The sequence below is a fragment of the Chiloscyllium plagiosum genome, unplaced genomic scaffold (genome assembly GCF_037043375.1).
Source record: "Chiloscyllium plagiosum isolate Xiang-an unplaced genomic scaffold, Cpla_swu_hap1 HiC_scaffold_23, whole genome shotgun sequence".
In the NCBI taxonomy this organism is placed as follows: domain Eukaryota; kingdom Metazoa; phylum Chordata; class Chondrichthyes; order Orectolobiformes; family Hemiscylliidae; genus Chiloscyllium; species Chiloscyllium plagiosum.
The window spans coordinates 47,302,555-47,329,335 of NW_028270161.1; the positions used below are offsets into that span (position 1 = coordinate 47,302,555).

At 41.1% G+C, this 26,781-nt stretch overlaps 1 protein-coding gene and 1 long non-coding RNA gene across 2 annotated transcripts in view; one reads left to right on the top strand and one right to left on the bottom strand.

The window, feature by feature from the left end:
* LOC122561633 (CD9 antigen) overlaps positions 1 to 26,781 on the top strand; it is a 47,952-nt gene that overhangs the window by 9,757 nt on the left and 11,414 nt on the right. Inside the window, exons 2-3 of the mRNA XM_043713570.2 lie at positions 20,191 to 20,293; positions 26,328 to 26,425. Coding sequence (XP_043569505.1) covers positions 20,191 to 20,293; positions 26,328 to 26,425 — 201 coding nt within the window. The remainder of the gene's footprint in view (positions 1 to 20,190; positions 20,294 to 26,327; positions 26,426 to 26,781) is intronic.
* Positions 1 to 26,781, bottom strand: part of LOC148145889 (uncharacterized) — a 95,138-nt gene that overhangs the window by 9,385 nt on the left and 58,972 nt on the right. The window lies entirely within an intron of this gene.

A 26,781-nucleotide genomic window follows, 5' to 3' on the forward strand; every position in this document is an offset into this window, starting at 1 on the left:
AAGTGAGGACTGTAGATGTTGGAGGTCAGAGTCGTGAGTGTGGTGCTGGAAAAGCTCAGCAGGTCAGGCAGCGTCCGAGGAGCAGCAGAATCGACGCTTCAGGCATAAGCACTTGATCAGGAGGGCTATTGCCCGAAATGTTGATTCTCCTGCTCCTCGGATGCTGCCTGGTGCTTCCAGCACCCCTCTCTCTGTCTACTTTGATGTCAAAGGCAGTCATACTCAACACTTTTTGGTCCATGAAAAATGGACAAAAGCTGTACTGAAGTGAGTTGTGATCCAGAAATGGCATCAGTGAGCAAGCAGCTGCTAAGCAAACACTACTTAATAGAGTAGTCAATGATCCCTTCCATCAAATTTATCTCAAACATAGACTGAGCCTTGCGTTTTGTGAACAGGACATGCCTCAGCATTTTTCTACATTGTCGAGTAGATACCAGTGTAGCTGTACTGGAACAGCATGGCTGAGGGTCAAGCGCTCAAACATGTCTTCAGTACAATGGCCAGAAAGATGTCAAGGTCCATATCTTTTGTAGAATCCATTGCCTTCAGCTATTTCTTGATTTCACATGGAGTGAGTCGAATTGGCTAAAGAATGGCATCTGTTATGCTGGGGACACAAGAAGGAAGTTGAGAAGGATCAATTGCTCACTGCTTCTGGTTTTAAAAAAAAATTGATGTAAATATTTCAACCTTGCCTTTTGCACTGATATGCTTGTAATTTAGAATGGGGATGTTTGTGGAGCCTCCAACTCCTATTAGTTTAATTGTCAGAAAGTTTTTCACGACTGTGACAGAACCATAGAGCTTAAATCTAATCCATTAGATTGTGGGATTACTTGGCGGAAGTAACGTATGGTACACAGTTGCTTAGCTTGTGTGTGTCTTGTCAACCTGGTGAAGCCCTAACACACCTGATTTTTAGATCTGTCTAGTGCAGCTTCAGGTATGCCTTCCAGAGTTAAACCAGTGTTGATTTCTCAGTTTGATTTGTAATAGTGCAGCAAGAGAGATGCCAGTTCATGAAGCTGCAGATTAGATTAGATTAGATTACTTAGTGTGGAAACAGGCCCTTCGGCCCAACAAGTCCACACCGACTCACCGAAGTGCAACCCACCCAGACCCGTTCCCCTACATTTACCCCATCACTTAACACTATGGCAATTTAGCATGGCCAGTTCACTTAACCTGCACACTTTTTTTGGACTGTGGGAGGAAACCGGAGCACCCCCATGCAGACACTGGGAGAAATGTGCCAACTCCACATAGTCAGTCGCCTGAGACGGGAATTGAACCCGGGTCTCTGGTGCTGTGAGACAGCAGTGCTAACCACTCTGCCATCGTGGATGAAAGATACCTTTCTGCTATTGCTGATATCCCACACTCCTCTTGGATGCCTGTTTCTCTTTGAAATCGATCCAGTATAGTACTGTAGTATTACGAAACACAATGTCCTCCATATGAACGTGTTCAACAGTGGACTGATGAGTACAAGTTATTAGTGTCGAAATGTGGCACTGGAAAAGCAGGCCAGGTCAGGCAGTATCCGAAGAACAGGAGGGTCAATGTTTCGGGCATAAGCCCTTCATCAGCAATCCAAAAATTCTTCTGCTCCTTGGATGCTGCCTGACCTGCACTTTTCCAGCGCCACACCTTTTGACTTCTGATCTCCAGTATCTGCAGTTCTCACTTTCTCACAATTTAGTGTCTCTTCTGCCCTGCAGTTCCATTACTATCCAGTGTGACAATTAGTGTCCTTTAGGATGTAACATTAATGATAGTGGTTGGATATTGAAGTCCCCCACTCAGTCCATTCTGTGTGCCCTTGTCACCCTCTGTACTAGCTCTGTAACTTTTAATGTGGAGGATTACCCATATCAGGTGAAGGTAGGAAAGGATGATACCTAGTAATCACAGGAGGTTTCTTTTCCGAGGGTACTAGCAATGGTAGGATGTTCGGGTGGAGTTTGGGGCAAGGTCCAATGGTACAACGATCGATCTTGGGGTCGTTGCACAAACAGATGCATATCCTCATTTGTTGCTGTATATATTCCAAAACAAAAATAATCAAGGATGCTACAGTGTAGCCAGTGGGAGTTCTGGAGCAGAGGATAGATTGGGCAGTAAGCTGGGATGAAGTCTGAAGCACTGACCTAGGAGAATCAGGAATGCGGGTCAAGAGTGTGTTGCTGGGAAAGCATAGCAGGTCAGGCAGCACCTGAGGAGCAGGAGAATCAATATTTTGGGCATAAGCCCTTTATCAGGAAAGAGACTTGTGGTCGATGCTGAGAGATAATCAGGAATATGATAGAATCAATCAGGTGTACATAACATACAGATTTGCTTACATGAGAATTACCAAAAATTACATAATATAAAAGTTTGAATGTCAGGTGATTTTATTGCTTTCTTCAATTTTTTAACCAATGTTAAGGCTAGAAAGGTTTTCACAAAGCTGGAACGTGGATTAAATTGTGTAGATGAAATTATAATGTCAGTTGGTGAACGGAGAATTAGGGGTACTTGAAATGCTTGCGTTTAGTAAAATGGAACATAGATAACAGTACAGCACATGATCTGCCTTTGGCCCACCATGTCTACATTGGCTATGCTTCCATTCTAACCTAATCCCAACTGCTTGTACAAGATCCATAAGCCTCTATTTATCCTGTTCACATGGCTGTTTAAATGCCTCTTTATACATGCTATTGTATCTGCTTTTACCACCTCCCCTGGCAGCACATACCTGACACCTACCACCCTCTGCTTTTATTGAAAAATAAACTTTCCTCTCACATCTTTGAACTTCCCACTTCATCTTAAACCTATGTCACCTAGTATTTGTCATTTCAGCCCTGGAGAAAAAGACACTGACCGTCCACCCTATCCATGCCTCTGATTTTATATAGGTCTCTCGGGTCACCCTCAGCCTCTGATGCTGTATTGAAAATAGTCCAAGTTTGTCCAACCTCACCTTTATGGCTAATGTGCTCCAATCCAGGCAACATAATCTAGGTAAACCCTCTCCAAAATATCCACAACCTTCCTATGGTGTGGTAACCAGAATTGCACACTTCATTCCAAATGTGGCTGAAATAAAATACTTTATGCAGCTGCACAGTCTTGCCAATTTTGGTACTCATACCCTGCCCAATATAGGTATACCATATGTTGCCTTTTCCACCACCTTTCCTACTTGTTCCCGCTTTTTCAGGAAGCCATGAAGTAGCACCCCAAGATCTCTATCAATGCACTGAAGGGTCCTGCCACTTACTGTATATTTTCTGCTTGCCTTTGACCTCCCAAAATTCCCTCCCACTCATCCAGATTAAACTCCATCTGCTGTCTCTCCTCCCAATTTGCCAACTGATCTAAATCCTGTGGTACTCTTAGACACCCTTTCTCACTCTCCACAAATCCTCCAATTTTCACTTTGTCTGCACATTTATTAATCAGGCCACCTACATTTTCATCCAAACCATATGTAGTTTGTGTACAAACTGAAGTCCCAGCATTGATCCTTGCAGGGTTTGAAAAATAGAAGTTGTAGCATTCTTGCTGAGGGAGTTGTCATAGCTGGAGGGGCAGTGATTGGAGACTGAGTGAGTGGTGAAATGCTATAAAAGGTGTGGTGAAAACCTGAGCTAAGTACACTGCAAAGCAACGACTGGAAACACAAACAAGTTCGTGACTACATAGGGAAATCTAAATAAATGAGTAATTGTGGGACATTAACAGAAGTTGTGGGTAGGGATTGAAATATATTAATAAAAGTATCTGTCTCTTGGGTGCAGCTGTTCTGGTACAGTTGAGTTGTGAAAGCACCAGGACTAGAAGTTGCATAGGTAATGCTGGCATGGTTGAGTATCCGGGAAGGCTTTCCCAATCTTTGGATGAAAATTAGAGCTGTCAGGAGTGTGGTGTTGGAAATACTGATTTTTCTTTTTCTCCCTATGGGGGATATGGGAAACATGAGCAAGGCAAGGTTTCCTGACTGTTGCTAGGTATCCTGGCAGGAAGCCATTTTGTTTCATGGTGATTGATTTACAGCAGTGAATTAGATAAACCTTTTTAAAAATGTTAATAATCAACCAAGTTTGCAACTGAAACTGTGTGTAAGCTTAATCTTGTATGATTGGAACTCCTGTCTGGAGATTACTGGAATGGTTCCCTGCAATATAACAATTTATTGAATTTGTTTTCACAATTTGCTGTTCAGGGTCATGAAGGTCAGGTCTCTGGGTTACTAAACCATAACTAGAAGATGTAGAATAATACCAACAAAGCTTATCATGAAGGACTCTGCTTCTCAACCTTTTCCCTTGTCTGAGTCATGGTGACCCTTCAGTTAAACCAGTTGTTTCACTGAGAGCAGCTCTCTGGACTGAGAATTACGGCAACTTTACATTTTACGGTTCATCTGGAGAGGATAGATAAAATGTCTTGGAGTACAAAAACGTTGCAGACTTGGTAAGTTTGTGACATTCACATGACCCCTTTTGGACACTAAACAAACAACAAACAAAAAACAAAGGAATGTAGATGCTGGAAAACACTTTTTTTTTAATTTCTGGGAAACTCAGCAGGTTTGACTGCATCTCTGCAGCGAAAGCAGAGTTTGCATTTCAATCCAGTAATCCCCCTCCAGAATTGTGTAGCTAGGAAGATGTTAACATCTATTCTGAAGATTGGCGGGGTAGAATAAAGTAAATGGGGGAGGGGGGTGGTGGATGAAGCCCACAGAGCAATGGAAAAGAACAGTTGGGCAGGCAAAGGAATAAATAAAAGTTAGCCTGGGGGAAATCAGTTGCCAATGAGGATTATTAGAAGCTGACAATAGGTTATTGGTGGTAACAGCCATGTGATGCTGAGGCATAGTGTGTGGGTGTTGGTGTAAGGGCAGAGCAAGATTCTTGGGGCCCTTAAAATTATTGCACATGATAGAGTCCCAAAGGTTGCAGAGTTCCCATGTGGAAAATGAGGTAGTGTTCTTCCAACTTGCACTGAGCTTTCCTGGAGGACTGCAAATCTGAGACACATGTTGGCAAGGGAGCAAGGTATTAATGTAGCAGGCAACAGGAAACTTGGGTTATTTTTGTGGACAGGGTGTAGGTGTCCTGCAAAGCGGTCACCCATCTCCCCGATGTAGAGGAGACTACATTGTGAGCAGTAAATGCAGTAATGCAGGTGAAGTGCTGCTTCATCAAGAAGGTATCTCTGGGGCCTTGGATAGTGAGGGAGGAAGGAAGTAAACAGGCAGGTGTTACACCTTCTGTGATTATATGGATGGGTGTCGTGAGAGTGTAGGGAGAAGAGGACCATGATGTTCTGGATGGAATGGTCTCTGGAGAAGGGACGGAATGGGAAATCGGTCTCTGGAGGTGGTGGGAGATAATGACTAATGATCCTTTTGAATGCGGATGCTGGTGGGGTGGTAAGTGAGGAACAAGGGACCCGATTGGTGGTGTGGGAGGGAAGAGAAGGGTGAAGGGCAGAAGTGCATGAGATATCAGATGTGGCTGAGGATGCCGATGGTGTGCAATCCTCAGTTGAGAAAAGAGGTGGACATTTTGGAGGTCTCCTTTATATAAGCTGGCATTTTTGGAATAGACGTGATGTAGACAAACTGAGAGAATAGAATTGTTACAGGAATCGGGAAGTGAGGATGTACAGTCAAGGCAACAGTGGGATTCGATGTGTTTGTAGTGGTTACTGGTGGCCAGCCTATTCCCTGAAATGGAATCCGGATGTTGAGGAAGGGAAGGCAGGTGTCAGATGGACCAGGTGAAAGTGAGAGTGGGATGGAAATTGGAAGCAAAACAGCTAACTTTAAGCCCCTTATGGATACTTGGCTTTAAGGTCGTTGCTGCAACTGTGATATCTCCCTTATTTGGGGAAGTGATACTGCTGCTATGTCTTGAGATTGAAAATGGCCAATATTGAATGGACTTCCTCCATGCAGCGCAATCTATGATCTGAGCTACTGAAGCAAATATCACTGAGCATTTCTCAACCATGTGAAGTAAATTTTAAATTGTTGATTTGTTCTTCCTGTGATTGTGGTGGTTCAAATGTAAGCACTTGACATTGAAGAGGACTGAGTGACTTAAGCTCTGGTGCAACCCTGGAATTGGGAGGGAAGAGGATCATAGAACGTTGAGGGGTTAAGAGTCAGATACTTGAGCAAACGGCCAGAAGTCCTGGGATCTAGACTAGATGTGAGTTTGTATTTTGGTCCTTTCAAATTGGGACTGTGCACCCATGAGGTTTGGAACATTTGGAAATATTGTCAGAAAATGTTGTTCCCTGCCACCAGCTGTTTCTCATTTCAAGCATGAAATTCCCAGCTCTTGTTTGCTGACTGCATACTAAACTAGCGTAACATCAATTACAAACTGTATGTAAGTGCAAGAGGGGGGGCAGAGGAGAACAGAACATTGAACAATATTGGATCATTAATAAAATGTTTAGGAACAAGAGTGGGCCAACCAGCCTGTTTGATTCTTTTTTCAGCCTGCCTTGTAATTCAGCTTCTACAGCTCTCTGAGGTTTGCTTCTAAAGATTCACCACCCTCAGGAAGCAATTCTTCCTCATCTGACTTAAATTGCCTACCCCAACTCGGAGATTATGCTTTCTAATTTAGACTCACCAGCCAGTGGGAACATCCATTCTACATACATCCTGTTCCACCTTTTAAGAGTTATTTCAATGAAATCACGTGGCATTCTTCAAAACTCTAGTGATTACAGATGAAGTTTCCTCAACTTAATTTCATAAGACAATTCTATTGTCTTAAGGGTTAATTGGGTGAACTTCCAGTTACACTCCCTTGCATCCTTTTGAGAACATCAAAATTGTACACATTACTCCAGGTGCCACCTCACCAAGGCTTCAGGCAATTTCAAAAAATACATCTTCTATACTCAATTGATTGGTGGCTGTATGCTAGGTTTTTGTGACCACACCAGGGCTATGGACACCTATACTTCACAATCTCTCACCATTTAAAAGATATTCTGTCTTTGTGAAATTCTCCACTTTGTTAGAAAAATACATTCATCTTCCATCTGTCATGCATTTTTGCCCAATTACTTAGCCTGTTTGAGTTCACTTGAAGCTTCCTTGAATCTTTCTTACAACTTGCATCCCCACCTAGTTTTGTATTATCAGCAGATTTGGAACTGTTACAACTTGTCCAGATTACAAATTATTCATATAGATTGAGCTATTGCCTTAGCACTGATTCTTGTCGTACCAAACTGGCAAGTCTACCATCATGAAAATGACCCATTTATTTCTGTCTCTGAATTGATTTTTTCTTATGCATAACCCTGACCTTCTGATCCAATGTTTTTGTTTTGTCGAGACCATTCTGAAAATCACACTTTAGCAATGCACTGGTTCTCACTATTGAAGTTCCTTTTGTGGGGAAAAAAACTTGCAACAGTTTGGCAGCTTTGTTTCTCTTCCATAAATACACATCAACTATTTAATTTGTCATTGTTTTCTCTGTATCCAATTATCACCTCCTATAATAGATTCTCATTTTCTGTACTACTGACATCGACTTAACAGATCTGTAAAGCTCCTTCTTATTCCTATCTTTAATGCTGGACTTATTTGTCGTTTTTCAGTCCGCAGGAATATTTCTAGAACTTAAAGAATTGAGAGAGATGATCACCACTAATGCAGCCATCATTTCTAGAGTCGCTTTCTTCAACATTCTGGGATTTAGCTTGTCTGGTCTAAAGGACTTGTCAGTTCAGTTAACTACTTTTAATAGGTACCACCTCTGGGGTGGCACGGTGATTCAGTGGTTAGTACTGTTGCCTCTCAGCACTACGGACTCCGGTTCGATTCCGGCCTTGGGTAGCTGTCTGTGCGGAGTTTGCACGTTCTCCCAGTGTCTCAATGGGTTTCCTCCCACGTTACAAAAGACGTGCAAGTCAGGTGAATTGGCCATGCTAAATTGCCTGTAGTGTTCGGTGCGTTAGTTGGGGTAAATCTAAGGAAATGGGTCTGTGTGGATTACTCTTGTTGGTTTCCACGCAGTAGGGAATCTAATGTAATCTTTATTAACACTGATTATTTTTTAGCTCCTCAACTTCACAAGTCCTTTGGTTGCTTAGTCTTTCTGGTAGTTTTTCTGTGTCTTTATCTGTTAAGACCGATTTTAAAAAGTAATTTCTTCTCCCATTTTCTATTCATCATTATGAATTATTCTGTCTCCATTTGTCATGGCTCACATTTGTCCTAGGTAATTTATCCCTTTTCACATACCTGAATAAACTTGTACAGTCCTCTTATGTTTCTCTCCAGCTTGAATTTTTGTTTTCTTATTATTGGTTCTTGGTGTTTCTATGCTTTCAAAATTGCATCTGATTTGCCAGCTTGTCTAACACATGGATCCTTTATGAACCACTCATTTGATCTAATGCAATTATTAGCTTTTATTAGCCACAATTAATGTACCTTTCACACTGTGTATTTGTGCATTTAGAATGTGTATCTGTCATGTACTATTACTTTGACGACAATTGCTAGTATTTAATCATTTGCCGATTCATGTAGCTAATTTATCCCAAGTATCTTAGCTTCCCTTTGTTCATATGTTTCAGAATAAATAATATCACGTTCAAATTTAATGTGAAATTTTATCATATCAATATTTTCCTAAAGCTAATTTACTGTAAGCTTATTAAGTAGCCATTTCTCATTGCATGATAGTAAATCTAAAACAGCCAGACTATAGTTGGTTCTTCAACAAATTGGGGCAGCATGGTGGCACAGTGGTTAGCACTGCTGCCTCAGCGCCAGAGACCCGGGTTCAATTCCCACCTCAGACAACTGTGTGGAGTTTGCTCATTCTCCCCGTGTCTGCGTAGGTTTCCTCCCGGTACTCTGGTTTCCTTCCACAGTCCAAAAATGTGTAGGTTAGGTGAATGGGCAATTTAGCATGGCCAATAGTGTTAGGGGCAGGGGTAAATGTAGGGGAATGGGTCTGGGTGGGTTGCTCTTCGGAGAGTTAGTGTGGACTTGTTGGGTCAAAGGGCCTATTTCCACACTGTAAGTAAATTGATCTAGAAACTAATCTTGTGCACACTCCAGGAATACATCCTCCACATCATTAGTGCTGATCAGATTTACCCAGACTTGATGTAAATTGGAGTCAACCCATTATTGCTGCATTACCCATGTAACATACATCTCCAATTTTCTAATTGTTTGCCTTCTCCAACATTGTATGATCCTAAACCTTAGTGATAAATAACAACCACCAATGGTTGCTGCCACTTGCTTTTTCTTAACTTCAGCCACACTAATTCTACATCTTGGCCATTTGACCTACTCACTTGCACTTGCTTCGTTTGTCTGCTAATTGTGATGATGCTGCTCCTTTTACAAAGATTAGGTTGTGTTTTCTTTCTTCAGAAGGCTGCAGAGACACACACCAAAATGTCTGGTGTTGATCGACTTGAGAACGATTTCAAATGTTTTTGTCAAAAAAGCACTTTGTATGATAGGGGAGTGGCCAGTTCTCCCAGCTCATCTTTTCTCTGGTTTAGTTTGAGCAGTCTGGCTATTTGCGAAAAGCAGACAGTTCACTTTGAGGTCACTGGTCCAAGAAACACCTATATGGAGGGTATTCCATGCTGAATCCCTCCGTCCGTCCCTCCGTCCGTCCTCCCTCCCTCCCTCCCTCCCTCCCTCCCTCCCTCCTGTAAGACCCTGTGTTTGATTTTACCTTTTTATTGTCAAGAGGTGTTTGTGGGGATTGTTGCAGGAATTTGGCACAGCATCATTGAAGTTTGGTTAATCTATTAGGTTTTCAGAGGTTAAGTTGTTCTGCTCTCTTCAGTTTGTGTTTCATCTTGTAAGCCTGTAAGTAAATTCTGTTTTGTCCAAACCTAAGTGATTTGACCAGCTGCATGCCTCCTAGAGTATGCTCTTTACATCTACTTAAAACAACTAGCAAAGTTTGGGTCTGGGCTACTTTATTGATATGTTTTGAGGGGGCCTGGTCTGGTCCGTCCATAATTTTTGTTCGTTACTTTTGTATTTCCTGTTGCTAGCTTTGTTTTTGTTCTATCTGAGCTTTGCCTGTGCTTCCCATCCCATAGCCAATTTTCCTTGATCGTACTAGCAAGCCTTATTGCGAGGGTGTTAGTCCTGGTCCTCCTAAAGTAAAACTTATCCACCTTATATAAGTCTCACCTGGCCCAGACCTAGTCCCATGCCTCAGGAATTCGATACCCTCCCTGTAGTTTTCCAGCCACCTGTTCTGATGCTCAATTCTCTTATTTCCTATGGTGGAACTAGGAGTAAGCCTGAGGTGACTGAACAAACATCAGTTCAGCACAGAAACTGGCTCTTCAGCCCACCAAGCCTGCACCAACTTGTGATGTCTCTCTAAACCTAGAAGTATTTAGCCTCTATGCAGTTTGCATCTCTCTATTCCTTGCCTATTCATGTATTTGTCAAGATGCCTTTTGAACCTTGCTCTTGCATCTGCTACCACCTCCTTGGCAGTGCATTCCAAGAACATTTCTCCCTCTAAGAAGGAAAAGAACTTACCTTCCCATCTCCTTTTAAACTATGTCCCCTAGTAATTGACCTTTCTACTCTGAAAGATTTGAGTATCCATTCTATCCACACCCCTCATACTTTTGTAAATGTCAATGAGGTTGCCCGTCATCCTCCAACATTCATCTGAAAATAAGCCAAGTTTGTTCCACGAGGAGCTTTAACAGTTCATGCACTACATCAACACCTTCCATCCTGACCTCATTCATCTGGTCCACTTCCCTTCATGGACCCCTCAGTCTCTAGTGTATGACTCCACACCGACAACATCTACAAACCCACTGACTCCCATACCTCCCTTGACGACTCCATCTTCCCAACACCCCACCCACTCCCACCCCCCCAGGAAAAAACATGATCCCCCTACTCTCTCTTCCTCCGCTATAGCTGCTCTTCGGGCGAGTGATTCCACTCCAAGGCATCCCACGTGTCTTCCTACTTTGAGGACTGTAATTTCCCCCTCCTATGATCAGTGATACCCTCAATCACATCTCCATTTCCTGCATCTCCGCCCTCCAAAACCTCCCCCCAAAACTACAAAGATAGAATCCCTCAGTCCTCACATTCCATCCTACGCTCAGACTCTTTTCTTTCTCCCCCCCCCCCCCACCCCCGCCCCAAACCAAAAGTATATTTCCCTCCCCACCCCATCCGCATTCTGTACAGGCCGTTCGTTCCCTCTGCGACTCCCTTGTTAGGTCCACACCCCCTCTCTTTTCTCTTGCTGCTGTGAGAAGTGCAAAACCTGGTTTCCCCCCACCCCCACCACAGTCCAAGACACCAAAAGGTCATTCCAAATTCAGCGGAGCTTTACTTGTACATCCTCTGACCTCATTATTGCATTCGTTGTTTATGTGGTTTCCTTGACATCGGAGAAACCTGAGCACAAACTCACGGAATGGCTCCAGAAACTCCTCTGGTCCGTATGTACCAACCAACCCCACCTTCCACTAGCCATCTACTTCAACTTCTGCTCCCACTCCCCTGAAGGCACATCCATTCTGGGCCTCCATCACCTACATGTCTTCCGCCTCAGGAGCCTACAACCACCTGGCATGAACTTTGAATTCACCAGTTTCTGAATCTTCAACCCCCATCCCAGCTCCTACCCTCTGACTCAATCCGCACTCTTGACCTGACCTACCTGTACATCTTCCTTCCCACCTTTCTGCTCCCCCTTTCCCAATGACCTATCACAATCACTTCCTACCTTTGCCCACCTATCACCATCCCACCTACCTTTCCCTAGCTCCACCCCACCATTTATCTGTCAGCTGCCTTTCTCCTCCCCAGTCATGAAGAAGGACTAAAATGTTGTCACTCTCTCACTCCTCTGCTGCTGACCTGTTTTCTCCAGTGCCATGCTTTATCAACTCAATCTCTCCTCACAGCTAATGCCCTCCAAACCAGGCTTGGTAAACCTTTCTGTACCCTCTCCAAAGTCTCTGTATTTTTCTAGTAGCATGGCAACCAGAATTGTATGCAATATTCCAAATGTGGCCTAACTGAAGTTCTATGCAACTTCAGAATGACTTACCAATTTTTTCTTCTGTATGCCCTGATCAATGAAGGCAGGCGTACAACATGTGTTCTTGACCACTTTATCCACTTGTGTGGTTACTTTCAGGGAACTGTGGACCTGTATCTGTAGATGCCATTGTATGTTAATGCTTCCAAAGGTTCTGCCATTTACTGTACTTGCTTCCTGCATTAGACCTTGTAAAATGCATCACCTAGCATTTGTCCAGATTAAATTCTATCTGCCATTTCTCCGTCTACATCTCCAGCCCATCCATAGCCTATTGTATCTTCTGGCAGACCTCCTTGCTATCTACAGCTCCTCCAGCTTAATGTTATCTGCAAACTTACTAGTCAGACCGTCTGTTCTTTCCAAATCATTTCTAGTCATCACAAACAATAGTGATCCCAGCACTCATCCTTGTCAAACACCACTGTTCGCAAATATCCAGTTGGAAAAACACGCTTCACTGCTCCTCTGTCTTATATGACCAATCCATTTCTGTATCCTTCTTAGAGTTTGCTGTTACCATCTCACATGGAATTTGTGACTTCACCACCTGTACCAGACCTTGCGTCCACTGTCCTGACCTCATCAACTTCATCGTTTTCTCAAAAAAATGGATCAAATTTGAGACATGTAACCTCCCCCTGCACAATGCCATACTGCCTATTTGCTAATAAGTCCATATTTTGCCAAATGTGAATAAAACATGTTCAGTAATTTACCTATCACTGGCACAAGGCTTGCTAACCTGGAATTTCCCAGATTATCCATGTTGCTGTCCTTAAACAAAGGAACAATGCTGGCTGTTCTCCAGTAATCTGGGATCTCTCATGTGATCAAAGAAGATGAAAAGGTTTCATGCAAGGCTTCAGCAATTTCTTGCCGTGCCAGCCTCAGGATTTGAGGATAGATTGTATCAGGTTCTGAGGAGTCATTTATCTTAATGTGAATCTTCAGCCAGAGTGGTGCGCCTATGGAATGCATTGCCACGGAGTGCAGTGGAGGCTGGGATGTTAAGTGTCTTCAAGGCAGAGATTGATAAATTCTTAATCTTGCAAGGAATTAAGGGATACAGGGAGAGTGTGGGTAGGTAGCATTGAAATGCCTATCAGCCATGATTGAATGGTGGAGTGGACTCACTTCTACTCTTTTTTTATGGTCCTCTGGGCTTAATGTTTTTCAAAACAATCAACACCAACATTTTTGATGTCGGCATGAGCTTGAATATCACCATACCCCTCTGTAGTACCACCACCTACTATGACCTCCTTTTGTGCATACCGATGTAAAGTATTTGTTAAGAACCTTGCCCATTTCCTTTTGCTGCCATCATCAATTCCTTCCTTTGTCCTCAAGTGGACTTAGTCTTTTCCCTAGCTTGTGTATATATAAAACTCCTTTTGGATTTTCCTTTTAATCTGGTTTGCCAAAGGCATTTCATGCCCTTTTTTTTTTAGCCCTCCTTATATCTTGTTTAAGTTATTTCCTGCTTTCATTATATTATTTAAAATGCTTAGTCTGTATTCAGTTTCCTAAGTCTTGCATATGCCTCATCTTCTTTTACTAAACTCTCAATTTCTCTTATCGTCCAATGTTATTCTGCATTTTCACATGAGCATGCTGGTTTTGAAACTTAATCAATTGGCCTTTTAAAAAGTGTATACATGACAGGTGTGGATTTACCCTCCGACTGCCATCCCCATTTACATTCCCAAGTTCCTGCTTAATATTGTCAGAGTTAGCCTCTTCTCCTCCTCCCCCCCCCCCCCCCCCCGGTTAAGAGGACTACTCTTATCCTTATCGGAGGAAGTGAGGGCTGCAGAAGCTGGAGATCAGAGTCGGAGTGTGGTGCTGGAAAAGCACAGCTGGTTAGGCAGCATCTGTGGAGCAGGATAGCCGACATTTCGGGTGTAAGCCCTTCATCCTTATCCGTAGTAAAATGAAACTTAAGGAATTATGGTCAGTGTTCCAGCAACGTATTTGAGGTCCTTTTTTTAATCTGCTTCCTAGCTCCCTAAAATCTACTTGCAGGACTTTGGCACCAATGACACAGGTTGGGTAATGTGGACCATGACCCCTCCTCTGAAGAAGTGTGAATACTGTCAGCTGTTGCATGAGCTCCCCCCCCCTCCCAAAAATGAAGGGCTTTTGCCCAAAATGTCAATTTTCCTGCTCCTCGAATGCTGCCTGACCTGTGCTTTTCCAGCACCACTCTAATCTTGACTCTGATCTCCAGCATCTGCAGTCCTCACTTTCGCCTTGAAAGGGGGCTGTTATCCAGTTTTATCTAACTTTTCTCCTGTACTTTGATAACTAAAACCTGAAACTTCAATTGGTAAATTCGAAGACAAATTAATCACACTGCAACCAAAGACTATGTTCTCCTTGAATTTTCTGGATCCAAGCAAAGTGACAAATCTACTGGATTCCAGTAGATTTGAAGGCTGACTGGAGGCCCAGACTACTTGTGAGCAATGTTGTGGCTGCTGATCCTATGTAATTAAAATGCTAACTTGCACCTTTTCACATCACTGCTCACCAACAATTTCACTGCAGCCAAACAATTGCATCACTACTATTTTAAAAAAAAATGTTAGAAACTGAAAAAAAGTACAGAAATAGCTGGAGAACCTCAGCAGGTCTGGCGGCATAGATATTTTATCTGTGTAGCTGGGCAGCTAGTTACTGTTTCGTTCACCCAGAACAACTTTGAGTTTCTCTATGGGAAATGCTGCTGCCATATTAGACTGACTTCTGAAGTTGAATTTGGTTTGCAAAGTTGAGAAGCAGTCCATTTTGATGTAGTTTAGTAATAGAATTGGCAAAGGTTGAGTCAGCTTCAAATGGCAGAAATTTTTATTCTGCCCACAGTACAGTAGCCATGATGGCGAGAGGTCACCATACCAGCGATGTATTTGTGGGGCAGCCTTTGAAAGGTGTTTGTCAGAGGTTTGTACAGAGAAAGATTCAGGGAGTGGTGGAGGTTAGAGCCCTGTAAGAAATACATCTGGCACTGAAAATTTGCAGGATTAAAATTGCAAGCTTCATCCCCACATGCTCTTCGTTTCTCATACTTTTCTCACAACATCTCACATTATGATGGCTCCAAATAGAAGCAGATTTTCAATGCTATATTTCTAGAATTGTGGGTTAACGCTAGAATTTTTTTTCTTAACTTTGAGCAATATGAACCTGACTAAATGGCATGATTACAGAGTGTGGAGCTAGATTCCTCTTATTTGTCAAGTAAGAATGCAGGTTTGTTTTTGTGCTTGCAATTTGTGGTAATAGTTTTTTTAATTGCTGTAATGTTAAGAGTCGATAGTCAGTGTCAACATTGTGCTAGCTGTGTCCTGAACAAAGGAATCTATAATTTATGGAACTGTGTAATTATCTATATTGTATGTAATTTAAATGCATCTTGGTTTGAATCAATCATTGTTAATTGGCTTTCAGTGAAAGCTGGCTTCTGCAAGACCATTGAAACAATTAAGCTAATTTCAGAAATAATCCATAATCGCTAAATGGAAACCATAGAAAACCACATGTTAGTTAACTGATTTTTTTTAAGCTGTATGTACTGTCACTTATTTTTGTGGCCACTGTGTCTTTGAATTTTTTTTTTTAAATTCTGTTCTTGCCAACCTCAACTTGGAGTTTGGTAGGAGAAACTTTAAACACTTACTACAGGCAGATGCAAGAAATAAACCGTGCAATTTCAGTTTTTTGCCTTCTATCCGAAATCATAAATGTTTGTTTTTTTTCATTTAGGATGTTGCATATTCCCCAAAACCTGTTAGTGAAATCAAAATTTTTTAAGTGACCTGGAACAAACTCTGGTTAAATTGCAAGTAGGGTTTACTTGTGCATTCGAACCTGGGGGATGATTGAAGCAGGGCGTACATGTTAAAGCACACAGCGAGCAAACAGGAAAGGCAATAGTTTACAATTATATTTGCCTTTAAAACGCAAAGGTATAGATGTGTGAATTCATGATTTGTCACTCTAGAAAGGTGTAATCCAACAAAGGTTCTTTTCTTGGAATTCTATTTAATAAAAATCACAACACCAGGTTATAGTCCAGCAAGTTTATTTGGAAGCACTAGCTTTCGGAGCACTGCTCCTTCAGGTGGTTGAGGAGAATAAGATTGTAAAACAGAATTAATTGCAAAAATTTAGTGTGATGTAACTGAAATTTTATATTGAAAAGGACATGGATTGTGTAACTCTCATCTTTTAGAATGAACATGTTAGTTTCAGTTCATATGAAAATCGTGAAACTTTTTTTTTAGAAGTTACATTCTCAAGTGAACTTTAACAATTGGTGTCATGTCGGCCCAGACAATGTATTGAAGGGGTGAGGCTGCCTGTGCCATAATGGTCAGACTGATTCTAATCTAAAAAACAGATTTACAGAATCTAAAATGGATTCATGCAGTTTTGAAAAAAGTAAAATTTAATTCTGCAAGTACAAATTCATCCCACAAGTGTGTGTGTGAGAGAGATGGTTAGGAGTGTCTGTATGTGAGAGTAAAGGGTTATAGGTCGGTGAGAGGGTGTGTGTGGGAATATATGTGTGTATGAGAGAGGGTGTGTGTGTGTGTGTGTGTGTGTGTGTGTGTGTGTGTGTGTGTATATATATATATATATATAGTGCAATGGGGTCACCTGTGGCGTGACATGAACCCAGGGTCCCTGCTGAGGCCATCCTCATGGGTACTGAACTTGGCTCTCGGCCTCTGCTCGGCCACTTTTCGTTGTTGCCTGTTCCAATTTGCATATGAAAGAACTGAAACCAACATGGTCATTCTGAATGATAGACTTAACAAACAATCCAGGTCTTTTTCAATATATAATTTCAGTTACATCACACTAAACGTTTGCTATAAATTCTGTGCCTTACAATCTTATTCTCCACAGCCTCCTGATGAAGGAGCAGTGCTTCCAAATAAACCTGCTGGACTAAACCTGGTATTGTGATTTTTAACTTCATAAACCCCAGTCCAATACCGGCACCTCCAAATCATATTTAATATTAGTTCAATTGACTGTAAGCACATGTTGCAGGCTTTGAGTTGACAAAGGGACAGCATTTTAAGACTAGGTCCAGTGTTTGAGTGATAACAGGAATTTTCTAGAGAATTTAATCTGCAGTGCTATTGTTTTGGTACCACCTTGAAAGCCAGTACTGTATTATAATTCATGTATTCTCTGTCATCATTATACTTGAAAATGCTGTGCTTTATAACAACAGCAACACTTTTAGATTTGTTACAGTTGTGCATGTGTTGTTAATCGACACTTCTTGGGGAAGGAAAGAGATTTGTTGGATTGAGATGCAAACAAAAATCTTTCTTCACAAATCCAACTTCATATGTGTCACCTCCACTTAAATGTTGTATCTCATTAGAATCTGCATGGAGCATAATCTGCACATTGATTTTTTTTTTCCATGATGCATTACAAGATAGCTGATAAAATCGGTCTGCTTTCACATCTAAAGCCACTAACTTGTCTCCAATTTTGAAAGGATGTTTTCAGTTTTGACTATTTACAAAAATAACTCTGTTCATACAGATGCACGAGGTCAATAAACTTCTAACATGCTTTTTTAAAAAAAAAGCCATTTGTTTGCTCACGGTTTAAAAGTTGAGTACATATTAAAACTTGTGTTTACACAGCATCTTTCACAATCTCAACATTCCAAAATACTTGACAAATAGCAAAATAACTTGGATTGCTAAATACCTTCACCACATTTTTTTTCTAATTCCAAAAATCATGCTCTTGCATCGACTTAGCTTAAATCTATTTCCCTAGCTTTCGGAGCTAGCGTGCTTCAAATTAAACCTATTGGACTATAACCTGGTGTTGTGATTTTTTTAACTTTGTACACCCCAGTCCAACACCAGCATCTCCAAATCATGAAATCTATTTCCCTTTTCAACCATGATATGTGTAACTTTTATTTAGTAATTGACCTTGATTATACGCCCCTCAAATTGTTTCATTTGTCTCATAACTAACTAGGTGTAACACAAGGGACACAGGTGATGCAGGCTATATTATGGAGATGCATGGAAGTTTAAAACATGTCAACATAGCATGTCACATGGTGAACAACTTCATTCACCACCTTGCAAGTTGTTCAATTTTATACTATAAGTTGAGCCATAAATTTGGAGGGAATTTGTTTTTGAGGCTTCATAAATGACATTAGTGTCAACACTTTTTTAAACCTATAGGCATTGCTGTAATGTAGGAAATGCAGCAGTCAATTTGCACTTGCTATCATTTTCACACAATTTATAATGCAATGCGGTGGCTCAGTGGTTAGCACTGTTGCCTCAGAGCCAGGTACCAGAGTTCAATTCCCACCTCTGGCAACTGGCTGTGTTCAGTTTGCACGTTCTCCCAGTGTCTGCTTGGGTTTCCTCTGGGTGCTCCGGTTTCCTTCCACAATCTGAAGATGTGCAGGTCAGGTGAACTGGCCATGCGAAATTGCCCATAGTGTTAGGTGCATTATTCTGGCGTAAATATAGGGTAGGGGTCTGGGTAGGTTACTCTTCGGAGGGTCGGTGTGGACTTGTTGGGCCGAAGGGCCTGTTTCCACACTCTAGGGAAACTAATCTAATAATCAGGTAATTTCTTTTGAGGTTTATATTGACCAGGACAGCAGAGAGAATTCCCTAGCTCTCTATAATTGTGACTTTAGTGTCTTATGCAACCACCTGAGAACAATCAAACCATTAAAAAAGAGAGGGCTGTGACAAAGACTTGTTGCAAAGCACATAGAAAGGTGGTGAAACTGTTTGCATTTTGCCATCTGAATTGTATTATCTTTTATGTACTCGCCCACTCTTGTCTTGTAAAACATGGTGTGTGTCTTTGCAACACTTGGGAACAAAGTACAAGTCCACCTTCACTCACATCTTGGCTGAGGAGATTCATCAGGGCTACTTTGATCTGATGTCGTCTGTATGACATATGGCAATGCGGCCATCAGTCTGCATACTTAAAAGTATTTTTACATAAATTACATAGGTGATAGTATCCCCGATATGAACTGCTTAGGCATCCATGAGTTTAAGTGCAAAGGAAGATGGGATCCAGGAATGTGTCAGCTCTGAGCAGAGAAAGGAAGAATTAGTGCAGATGGGGCTATCATCACCTTTTGGTTGGCAGGATGATATCTATATCAATAAGTATTTACTACTTATAGTGGAAACTTGCATTGCAATCAAACTGCAGTTTTCCACATTTTTTTTTCTCCTGTTCTGAGCCACTTTTCGCAAGCCACATGTTGCAAATAAAGCGATTTACTTTGCAAATTAAGTTTTTAATTTAGTGTTGACACATTTTGCTCAGACTAATGTTTGCTTGGGATTGGACAGGCTGCTATATTCTACACTTTCTATCAATTTTATTTGTGCTAGCTTGCCTATCCAGAGAAGAAACACTGAAATAATTCAACACAAATACTGAGTGTAATGATACTGCATCACAAGAGTTGGTGAGCATGAAAAAGAAGCTCTTGAATACTAAAACAAAAACAGCCTTCAAATCCAATTACTAGCCTTCAAGTAATCATTCTACCCTAGGTTAGTTCAATGCTTCAACATTAAGTGCAGCACAGTTAGCTGACAGTAGCTAATCATACCACACGATGTAATTGCATAACCAAGTAAATAATTGCTCCTCCTATGCAGATGTATTTAAATTTGCTTTGTTCTCCGTCAGCTTTGGCATTCGCTAACTGGGAAATGGCTGAAATGAGAAACAGGCAAAATATGCAAGTAAAAATATTCCATTTATGACGTCATTATACAAACACTCCATTATACATGAGCATTTTCAAAATTGCCTAAGGAAGTGTTTCATTTCTAATTTGCTATTTAATAAGTCCAGGGTTTTTGCTGCTGTGCTCATCAACTTGTGATTGCTCGTTGTTAAAGTGAATTAATGAAATATCACAAGTTGAGGTAGTACAGAACTGGAAAATATTGGATAAATGTGTGGAATGTTCGGACTCTTGTTGTAAATATGATTAATCTAATAACTTGCTGTTCTTGTGTTTCAGCTTGCAGGAACTGCGGTCCTGGCAATTGGATTATGGCTACGTTTTGACCCACAAACAAAGGACATTTTTGAAATTGAAGAGAATCCTTCATCTTTCTATATAGGTAAGATTCCAAATCTTTGAGAAATGGGTCAGGAGGAGAAAATCAAGCACCAACTGTTCATCCATATCAATTTCCCCTCTTGCACAATGTGATGCAACATAAAATCTTTGATTTTTCAGCAGGTATTATTTTAGTGTCGGCACTATTAAATTTAACCGACTCAAGATTGCAGTTGTGTAACAAAGGAAATCAATTGCACTTTCGACTGAATTTTCTCATTTTGTGTATCATCTAAAATATACTAGATGTACCCATCGTCCTCTCCTACGGTAAACATGAAAGTCTGGATTTTTGTTGTGTATGGATTTGTGTAGATGAGAGCTGACATTATTGCAGGGTGGCTTGAGTTAGCGCGTGTGAAGTAATTGACTGAACTCGCATTGTGGGAGGTCATCCACCTTGGTAGGAAGATCAGAGTTGAGTTTTTCTGAAATGATTAGAAATTAGGAAGTAATGATGTCAGATATGATCTGGGTGTCCTCCTTCCTACAGTAGTGAACGATAACCTGTAGGTGAAGGAAAAATTAGAAAGGTAAGTTGGCCTTGAAGACAAGGAGATTTAAGTACAGGTCTTGCTTCTATTATACATAACCTTAGAGATGTCATTTGGAGTATTGTGCAGTTTTGGTCACCATACCTAAAGAAGGATATTTTTTCCATAGAGGGAGTGTAGCAAATATCCGCGGGGCTACTTCTGGGAGAGTGAGAATGTACTTTGAGGAGACTGGGCCAGAATTCTCTAATTTTAGAATGAGAAATGAATTTATTGGAACTTAAGTTTTTAAAGCACTAGACCAGGTAGTTGCAGAAAAAACATTTGCCCTACCTGGGGTGTCCAGAACCAAGCAGGCACAACCTCAAAATCAGGAGCAAGTTATTTGGGACTGAGACTGAAAGGAGAGTCTCTCTGCTCCAGAATGGGGGAAGGTTTGATAGAGAGGCCTTCAAAATCGTGAAAGATTTTTAGTGAATAAAGAGGAAACACCTCCTTCCAGTGACAGCAGGATCAATACCTAGTGTGAATACGTATTTGGAGAAAGAACCAGAGGTAGTGTGAGGGGGGGGAAGAGTGGAAAGTGAGTTCTGATCTGGAAGTCTGAAAGACTGGAGGATGTAAATTCTGAAATCCTCTTAAAAGAGAAGTGGACCTGTACTTCAATATAGAATATTCACAGAATAGTGAAGAATAAACCCAGGGAGTGGATTAAGTAGTGTCATTCTTCAAATAGTTGACACAATCTCAATGAATGGAATAGTTACTTGCTGTGTTGTCATTTGTAATCCTGTCATAAATCTGTGTGTAAGTTCCACATCTGTTGGGTAGACATGCTTCATGATTAAAACTTAAACCAGGAATGTTTGGCATTCTTTTACTGAATCTTTCATGTGTTACTAGTTAAACCACACTAAACAAGACCTTGAATTGGTGTTCAAGGTCCCCGCCTGATTTTCTTTCTTTTATTGTCTCCGATTTGTCTGAACTTGGTAAATGGAAGTCAGTGAATAATGTTGCTGGTTGTGAGCTGATGGTTATCTCAGTGCCACTGAGCCCTGGCTCTGTCTGTTGTAAAGGGCGAGTAACAATGCTATGCCTGATCAGGACCTTTTTTCAATCTATTTTACAGTAGAATGATGCTTCATTGTTTTGTGCTAAACGCTCGAGTGAATAAAGGTGAAAGAGCAGAAGATTTCTTATACAACCTGAACTTCTAATTCCCTGTGCTCCCATGTACTCCCTACCTGGAATTTCAGGGGGTTTTTTTGTACAGGATGTAGACTGGGGGCTTTCCATGGTGTACAATACAATCCTCTGCCTTATTTAGCCTTGAGTAAACAAATTAAGAGTGAATGCATTCATATTGTCAGGAGGGCATTCATGGTTGTAATAAAAGTCCTAAAGCTGTGTCACTTCATAAAATAAATCACTGTCCGGGAATGCATTTTCTTTAAAATGTTGCAGGATGTCAACTCCTGCAAAACACCCAGCATTTTAATCTCACAGCGGGCACTTTATAACCAGTACTCTTGATGCAAACTTGCTGGCTCCCTTCAAGTTAGACTAATCCAGAAGTTAAGGTGAGGACAGGATAGTTAGGAAATGTGACTACACAATATGCAACAACATTTGGGCAAAGACCCTGTGCTGTGTTGCCTGTCCATTGCAGATTGGTACTAAACCAGGTAAATGATTCTGAACCACATTTAAATAGAGTAGGGTTAATCTGAAACAATGCTTCAAATTCAGTGAAGGCAGGGAGGTGGATATATATTGGCAAAAAAACACACTTTGCAGCAAAAATCGCCACAGTTCTGGAGGGCCGAAGGCTGTTCTCTCTCTAGAAAGTGACGGATTAATCTGAGGGTGACCACCCCTGGGGAGAAGTTGAGAAAATAAGTCCTTTGTAGTAACTTCAGGCACTGCTGCTATTGAACCCATGCTGTTGGCAAATCAGCCATCAAATTGACTGACCCACTTCAGCTTGGCTGGGAGTCACACTAAGGTTAACTACTTGGATGATAGCTATGCTCACCACAGTACCAGCATTGGACTTGGGAGTATCTGCAAACCCTTCCTATAAAGGGACTTAATGTTAGGATTAGGTTTCTGGGTGGGATAGTGGAGGAGGAAGCTTCAAAACTGATACTTTAATTAGAAGTATGCTTATATGGTTAAAGTGGACATTAATGGCCTCATTTATTACAGTTTTGAGTGATATCTTGGGCTGTGGTTCTATTCAGTAATGAAGTGATTGCTGCACAAGACCAGAGAGAAACTATTGTTCTCTTCAGCTGTACCCTCATGACAAATATAGGGTCTCAGAAATGCACCATTTCTAACATTTGTTTCCATATAAATAGGTTTGCACAAGTGCTTGGGATGCACAATCTTCCTTCAGAAGCATTGCTTTCAGTAGTATGGGGCTGAGAGAATATTTATGCCCATCTTAGTTCTTTAGTTTCTTATTCAAATTATTCTCTTTCCAACGTTTTCCTTTGACCTTCTGAATCAGATTGAAGTTTATTTTCAGCTCTGGTGGCTTCTAATACATTTCACTTCTGGGAGCCTGGAGATTGAGCCACTCTTTTAGATTAGATTCCCTACAGTGTGGAAACAGGCCCTTTGGCCCAATAAAAAGTCCACACCGACCCTCTGAATTTCCCTCTGACTAAGGCACCTAGTACAGGCAATATAGCATGGACAATTCACCTAAGTGCGCATCTTTGGAAGGAACCCAGAGGAAACCCACACTGACAATGTGCAAACTCCACGCAGTCGCCCAAGGCTGGAATTGAACCTGGGTCCCTGGTGCTGTGAGGCAGCAGTGTTAACCAGTCAGCCACTTTTGTTCTTTTGAACTCAACCTATTGGTGGTTCCTGTCCATCTAGTTTAAATGATGAAGCTCAACATTATAAGCATTCAGCAGTTAGCTTCTCAGTTATCTAAGTAATGTTCTTTCTTGGAAAAGCTGTCTGAAGCTCACTGCTTAAAACGGCTGACATTTGCTTTAAAGGAAACACCATCACGAAACTCAAAAACTAAACTGTTTCACATTCACATGCAAGTTCCCAACTCATGCTAACATACTGCATTCTTGCATCACAAGCTTATGGAAACTCTTTCTCATTTTTGTTTGCTTCTTTCCACTAGAAAACTGTAATTTTGTGATGGGCAGGGGAATTGTTTTTTAGATTAGATTAGATTAGATTACAGTGTGGAAACAGGCCCTTCGGCCCAACAAGTCCACACCGACCCGCCGAAGCGAAACCCACCCATACCCCTACATTTACCCCTTACCTAACACTACGGGCAATTTAGTATGGCCAATTCACCTGACCCTGCACATCTTTGGACTGTGGGAGGAAACCGGAGCACCCGGAGGAAACCCACGCAGACACGGGGAGAACGTGCAAACTCCACACAGTCAGTCGCCTGAGGCGGGAATTGAACCCAGGTCTCAGGCGCTGTGAGGCAGCAGTGCTAACCACTGTGCCACCGTATGTGGGTGTGACCTAACCTTGATCTAAATGACTTATGGTTTATTTTTAATGGTACAGGATCTGCAAGAGAGAGAATAAACTTGTACATTTAGTCTTTCTTGTTCCTTTCTAAAGAATGGCTTTGTGGAAAATATTGTTGTTTACAGCTCGCATGCTAAATTGTACTGAACAGAGCTATAGTGTGTGAGAGAAGTACTGTTCTGTTTTTCTAGAACATTTGTGCTAAGTTCAATTTTGGGAATTATTTAATGTTTTAAGATTAGCACCCGCTGTAAAAGAATTGATTAAACATTTTTGGTATGTCTGTGATTTTGATTGAAAAATAATGTATATGCTATGATGAAAGATCAGGTATAAACTGTTTAAGTCAATAGTTTGAAATGAAAAGCAAGCATGTTTGTTTACTTTTTTCAAGCAATGGTTGAAAACTTAATTCAATTAGTCCTGCACAGCCATTATTTTAAGTCGGTCTGTATTAGAGAGCAGATGACTACAAGGCCTCAGTGTTAATGGGATTTTGTGATGAGAGTTTACAGTCAGAAAAAACATTGTGCTTAGCTTAGAATCTAGTACGAGCAACTTGTCAAAAAAAATTAATACAAACATTTGGGGACTATTGAAAGAGACCTGACTGAAGTTGGACACAGATATAGACTGTACTCCTTTTAGAAAAGGAGATGGTTTAAGGTAGTTAAGGAAATAAGCTATACGGTCACTGAAGTAACTTCTGAAGCTGCCAGATCAGGATTATTTTGTTAGAACTGCAGGTAATTCTTCTATAATGCAATGGTTGTGTTTTTGTGCAACCTAGCGTTATTGAAAAATCGTGCTTTAGAAACAGCGCTTAGTGTTGATGTAATCGTGTTACGGCCAACACACTTTCTAAAGTTCAGGCTTTGGAAAGTGTCCCAATTTGTCAATCACGTTATGGAGAATTCTGCTGTAACATGTGTTTTGTTAACCTGAACTTTCTGCAGATTTATTAAATGACAGTGTGTAAGCTCGACTGAAAGGATTCAAGGAAAAGGCTGTGTAGGACCAGGACAGGACCGAAGTGTTGAGTCAAACTTTTAGATGTGACAGGGAGGATATATTTCTGGAGATTCTAATTTTCTGTGAAATGAAAGTGTTTCAGAATAAGTGAACTTCTGTTTTGGTGTGTTTTTTTTGAAATCCTTCAAATTGTTTAATTTTGTTTTTTAGTGTAATAAACTTGTTGGCTTTTGATTTGAGTGAAAGATTGCCACATTTAAAGAAACAAGAATTCTGCTCCAGCATTTGTAAATCCGAGATGTATTTCCATGTATGGGCAGTGAGTGACATGATAGGGAACTTCTTAAAAATGGGGAAGGCGATTAGTATGCTTTCCTTTACTGGTCAGATTGAGTACAGGAGTTGGGAGGTCATGTTGTGGCTGTACAGGACATTGGTTAGGCCACTTTTGGAATATTGCATGCAATTCTGGTCTCCTTCCTCTTGGAAGGATGTTGTAAAACTTGAAAGGGTTCAGAAAGGATTTAGAAGGATGTTGCCAGAGTTGATGGATTTGAACTGGAGAGTGAGAGTGAATAGGCTAGGGCTGTTTTCCCTGGAGTGTCAGAGGCTGAGGGGTGACCTTTATAGAGTTTTATAAAATCAGGAGGGGCACGGATAGGATAAATAGACAAAGTCTCTTCCCTGGGGTCGGGGGGGGGGGGTTCCAGTACTAGAGGGCATAGGTTGAGGGTGAGGGGAGAAAGATATGAAAGAGACCTGAGGGCAACTTTTTCATGCAGAGCGTGGTGAAATGGGCTGCCAGAGGAAGTAGTGGAGGCTGGTACAATTGCAACATTTAAAAGGCATCTGGATGCGTATATGAATAGGAAGGGTTTGGAGGGATATGGGCCAGGTGCTGGCAGGTGAGACTAGATTGGGTTGAGATATCTGGATGGCATGGATGAATTGGACCGAAGGTCTGTTTCCATGCTGTACATCTGTAACTCTATGGTGGCATTTCCATGCATTTACACTCCTCTGGTTTGTGTTCCTTTATAGGTGTCTATATCTTGATTGGAGCTGGTGCACTGATGATGGTGGTTGGATTCCTAGGATGCTGTGGTGCAATTCAGGAATCTACTTGCATGCTTGGATTTGTAAGTTGAAATGCATAATCTATAAGAGGTGGCCTGTGAACAGAATAATTCTTGAAAATAACATCTGATTTGCACAAAATATGCTTCAAGCAAACAGGCATATTAAATAATAGAATTTAATGATTATACTCATACTTTTGCAATTTTTACCTTATTCATTTAGTCTGAGATGTATAAACAGATTTAGAATTTGGGTGAGATTAAAGCTAAGATGCTGATATATCCTTCTACGTTGAATATCTTTTAGCCCAATATGGAGTGTCTTTTTCTTGATACAAGCATTCCAAATAACTGGGGAGATCAGGTGCAGTTTGCTAGGACTATAGTTTAAGGTGCTTCAGGTGTGCTCCAAATCC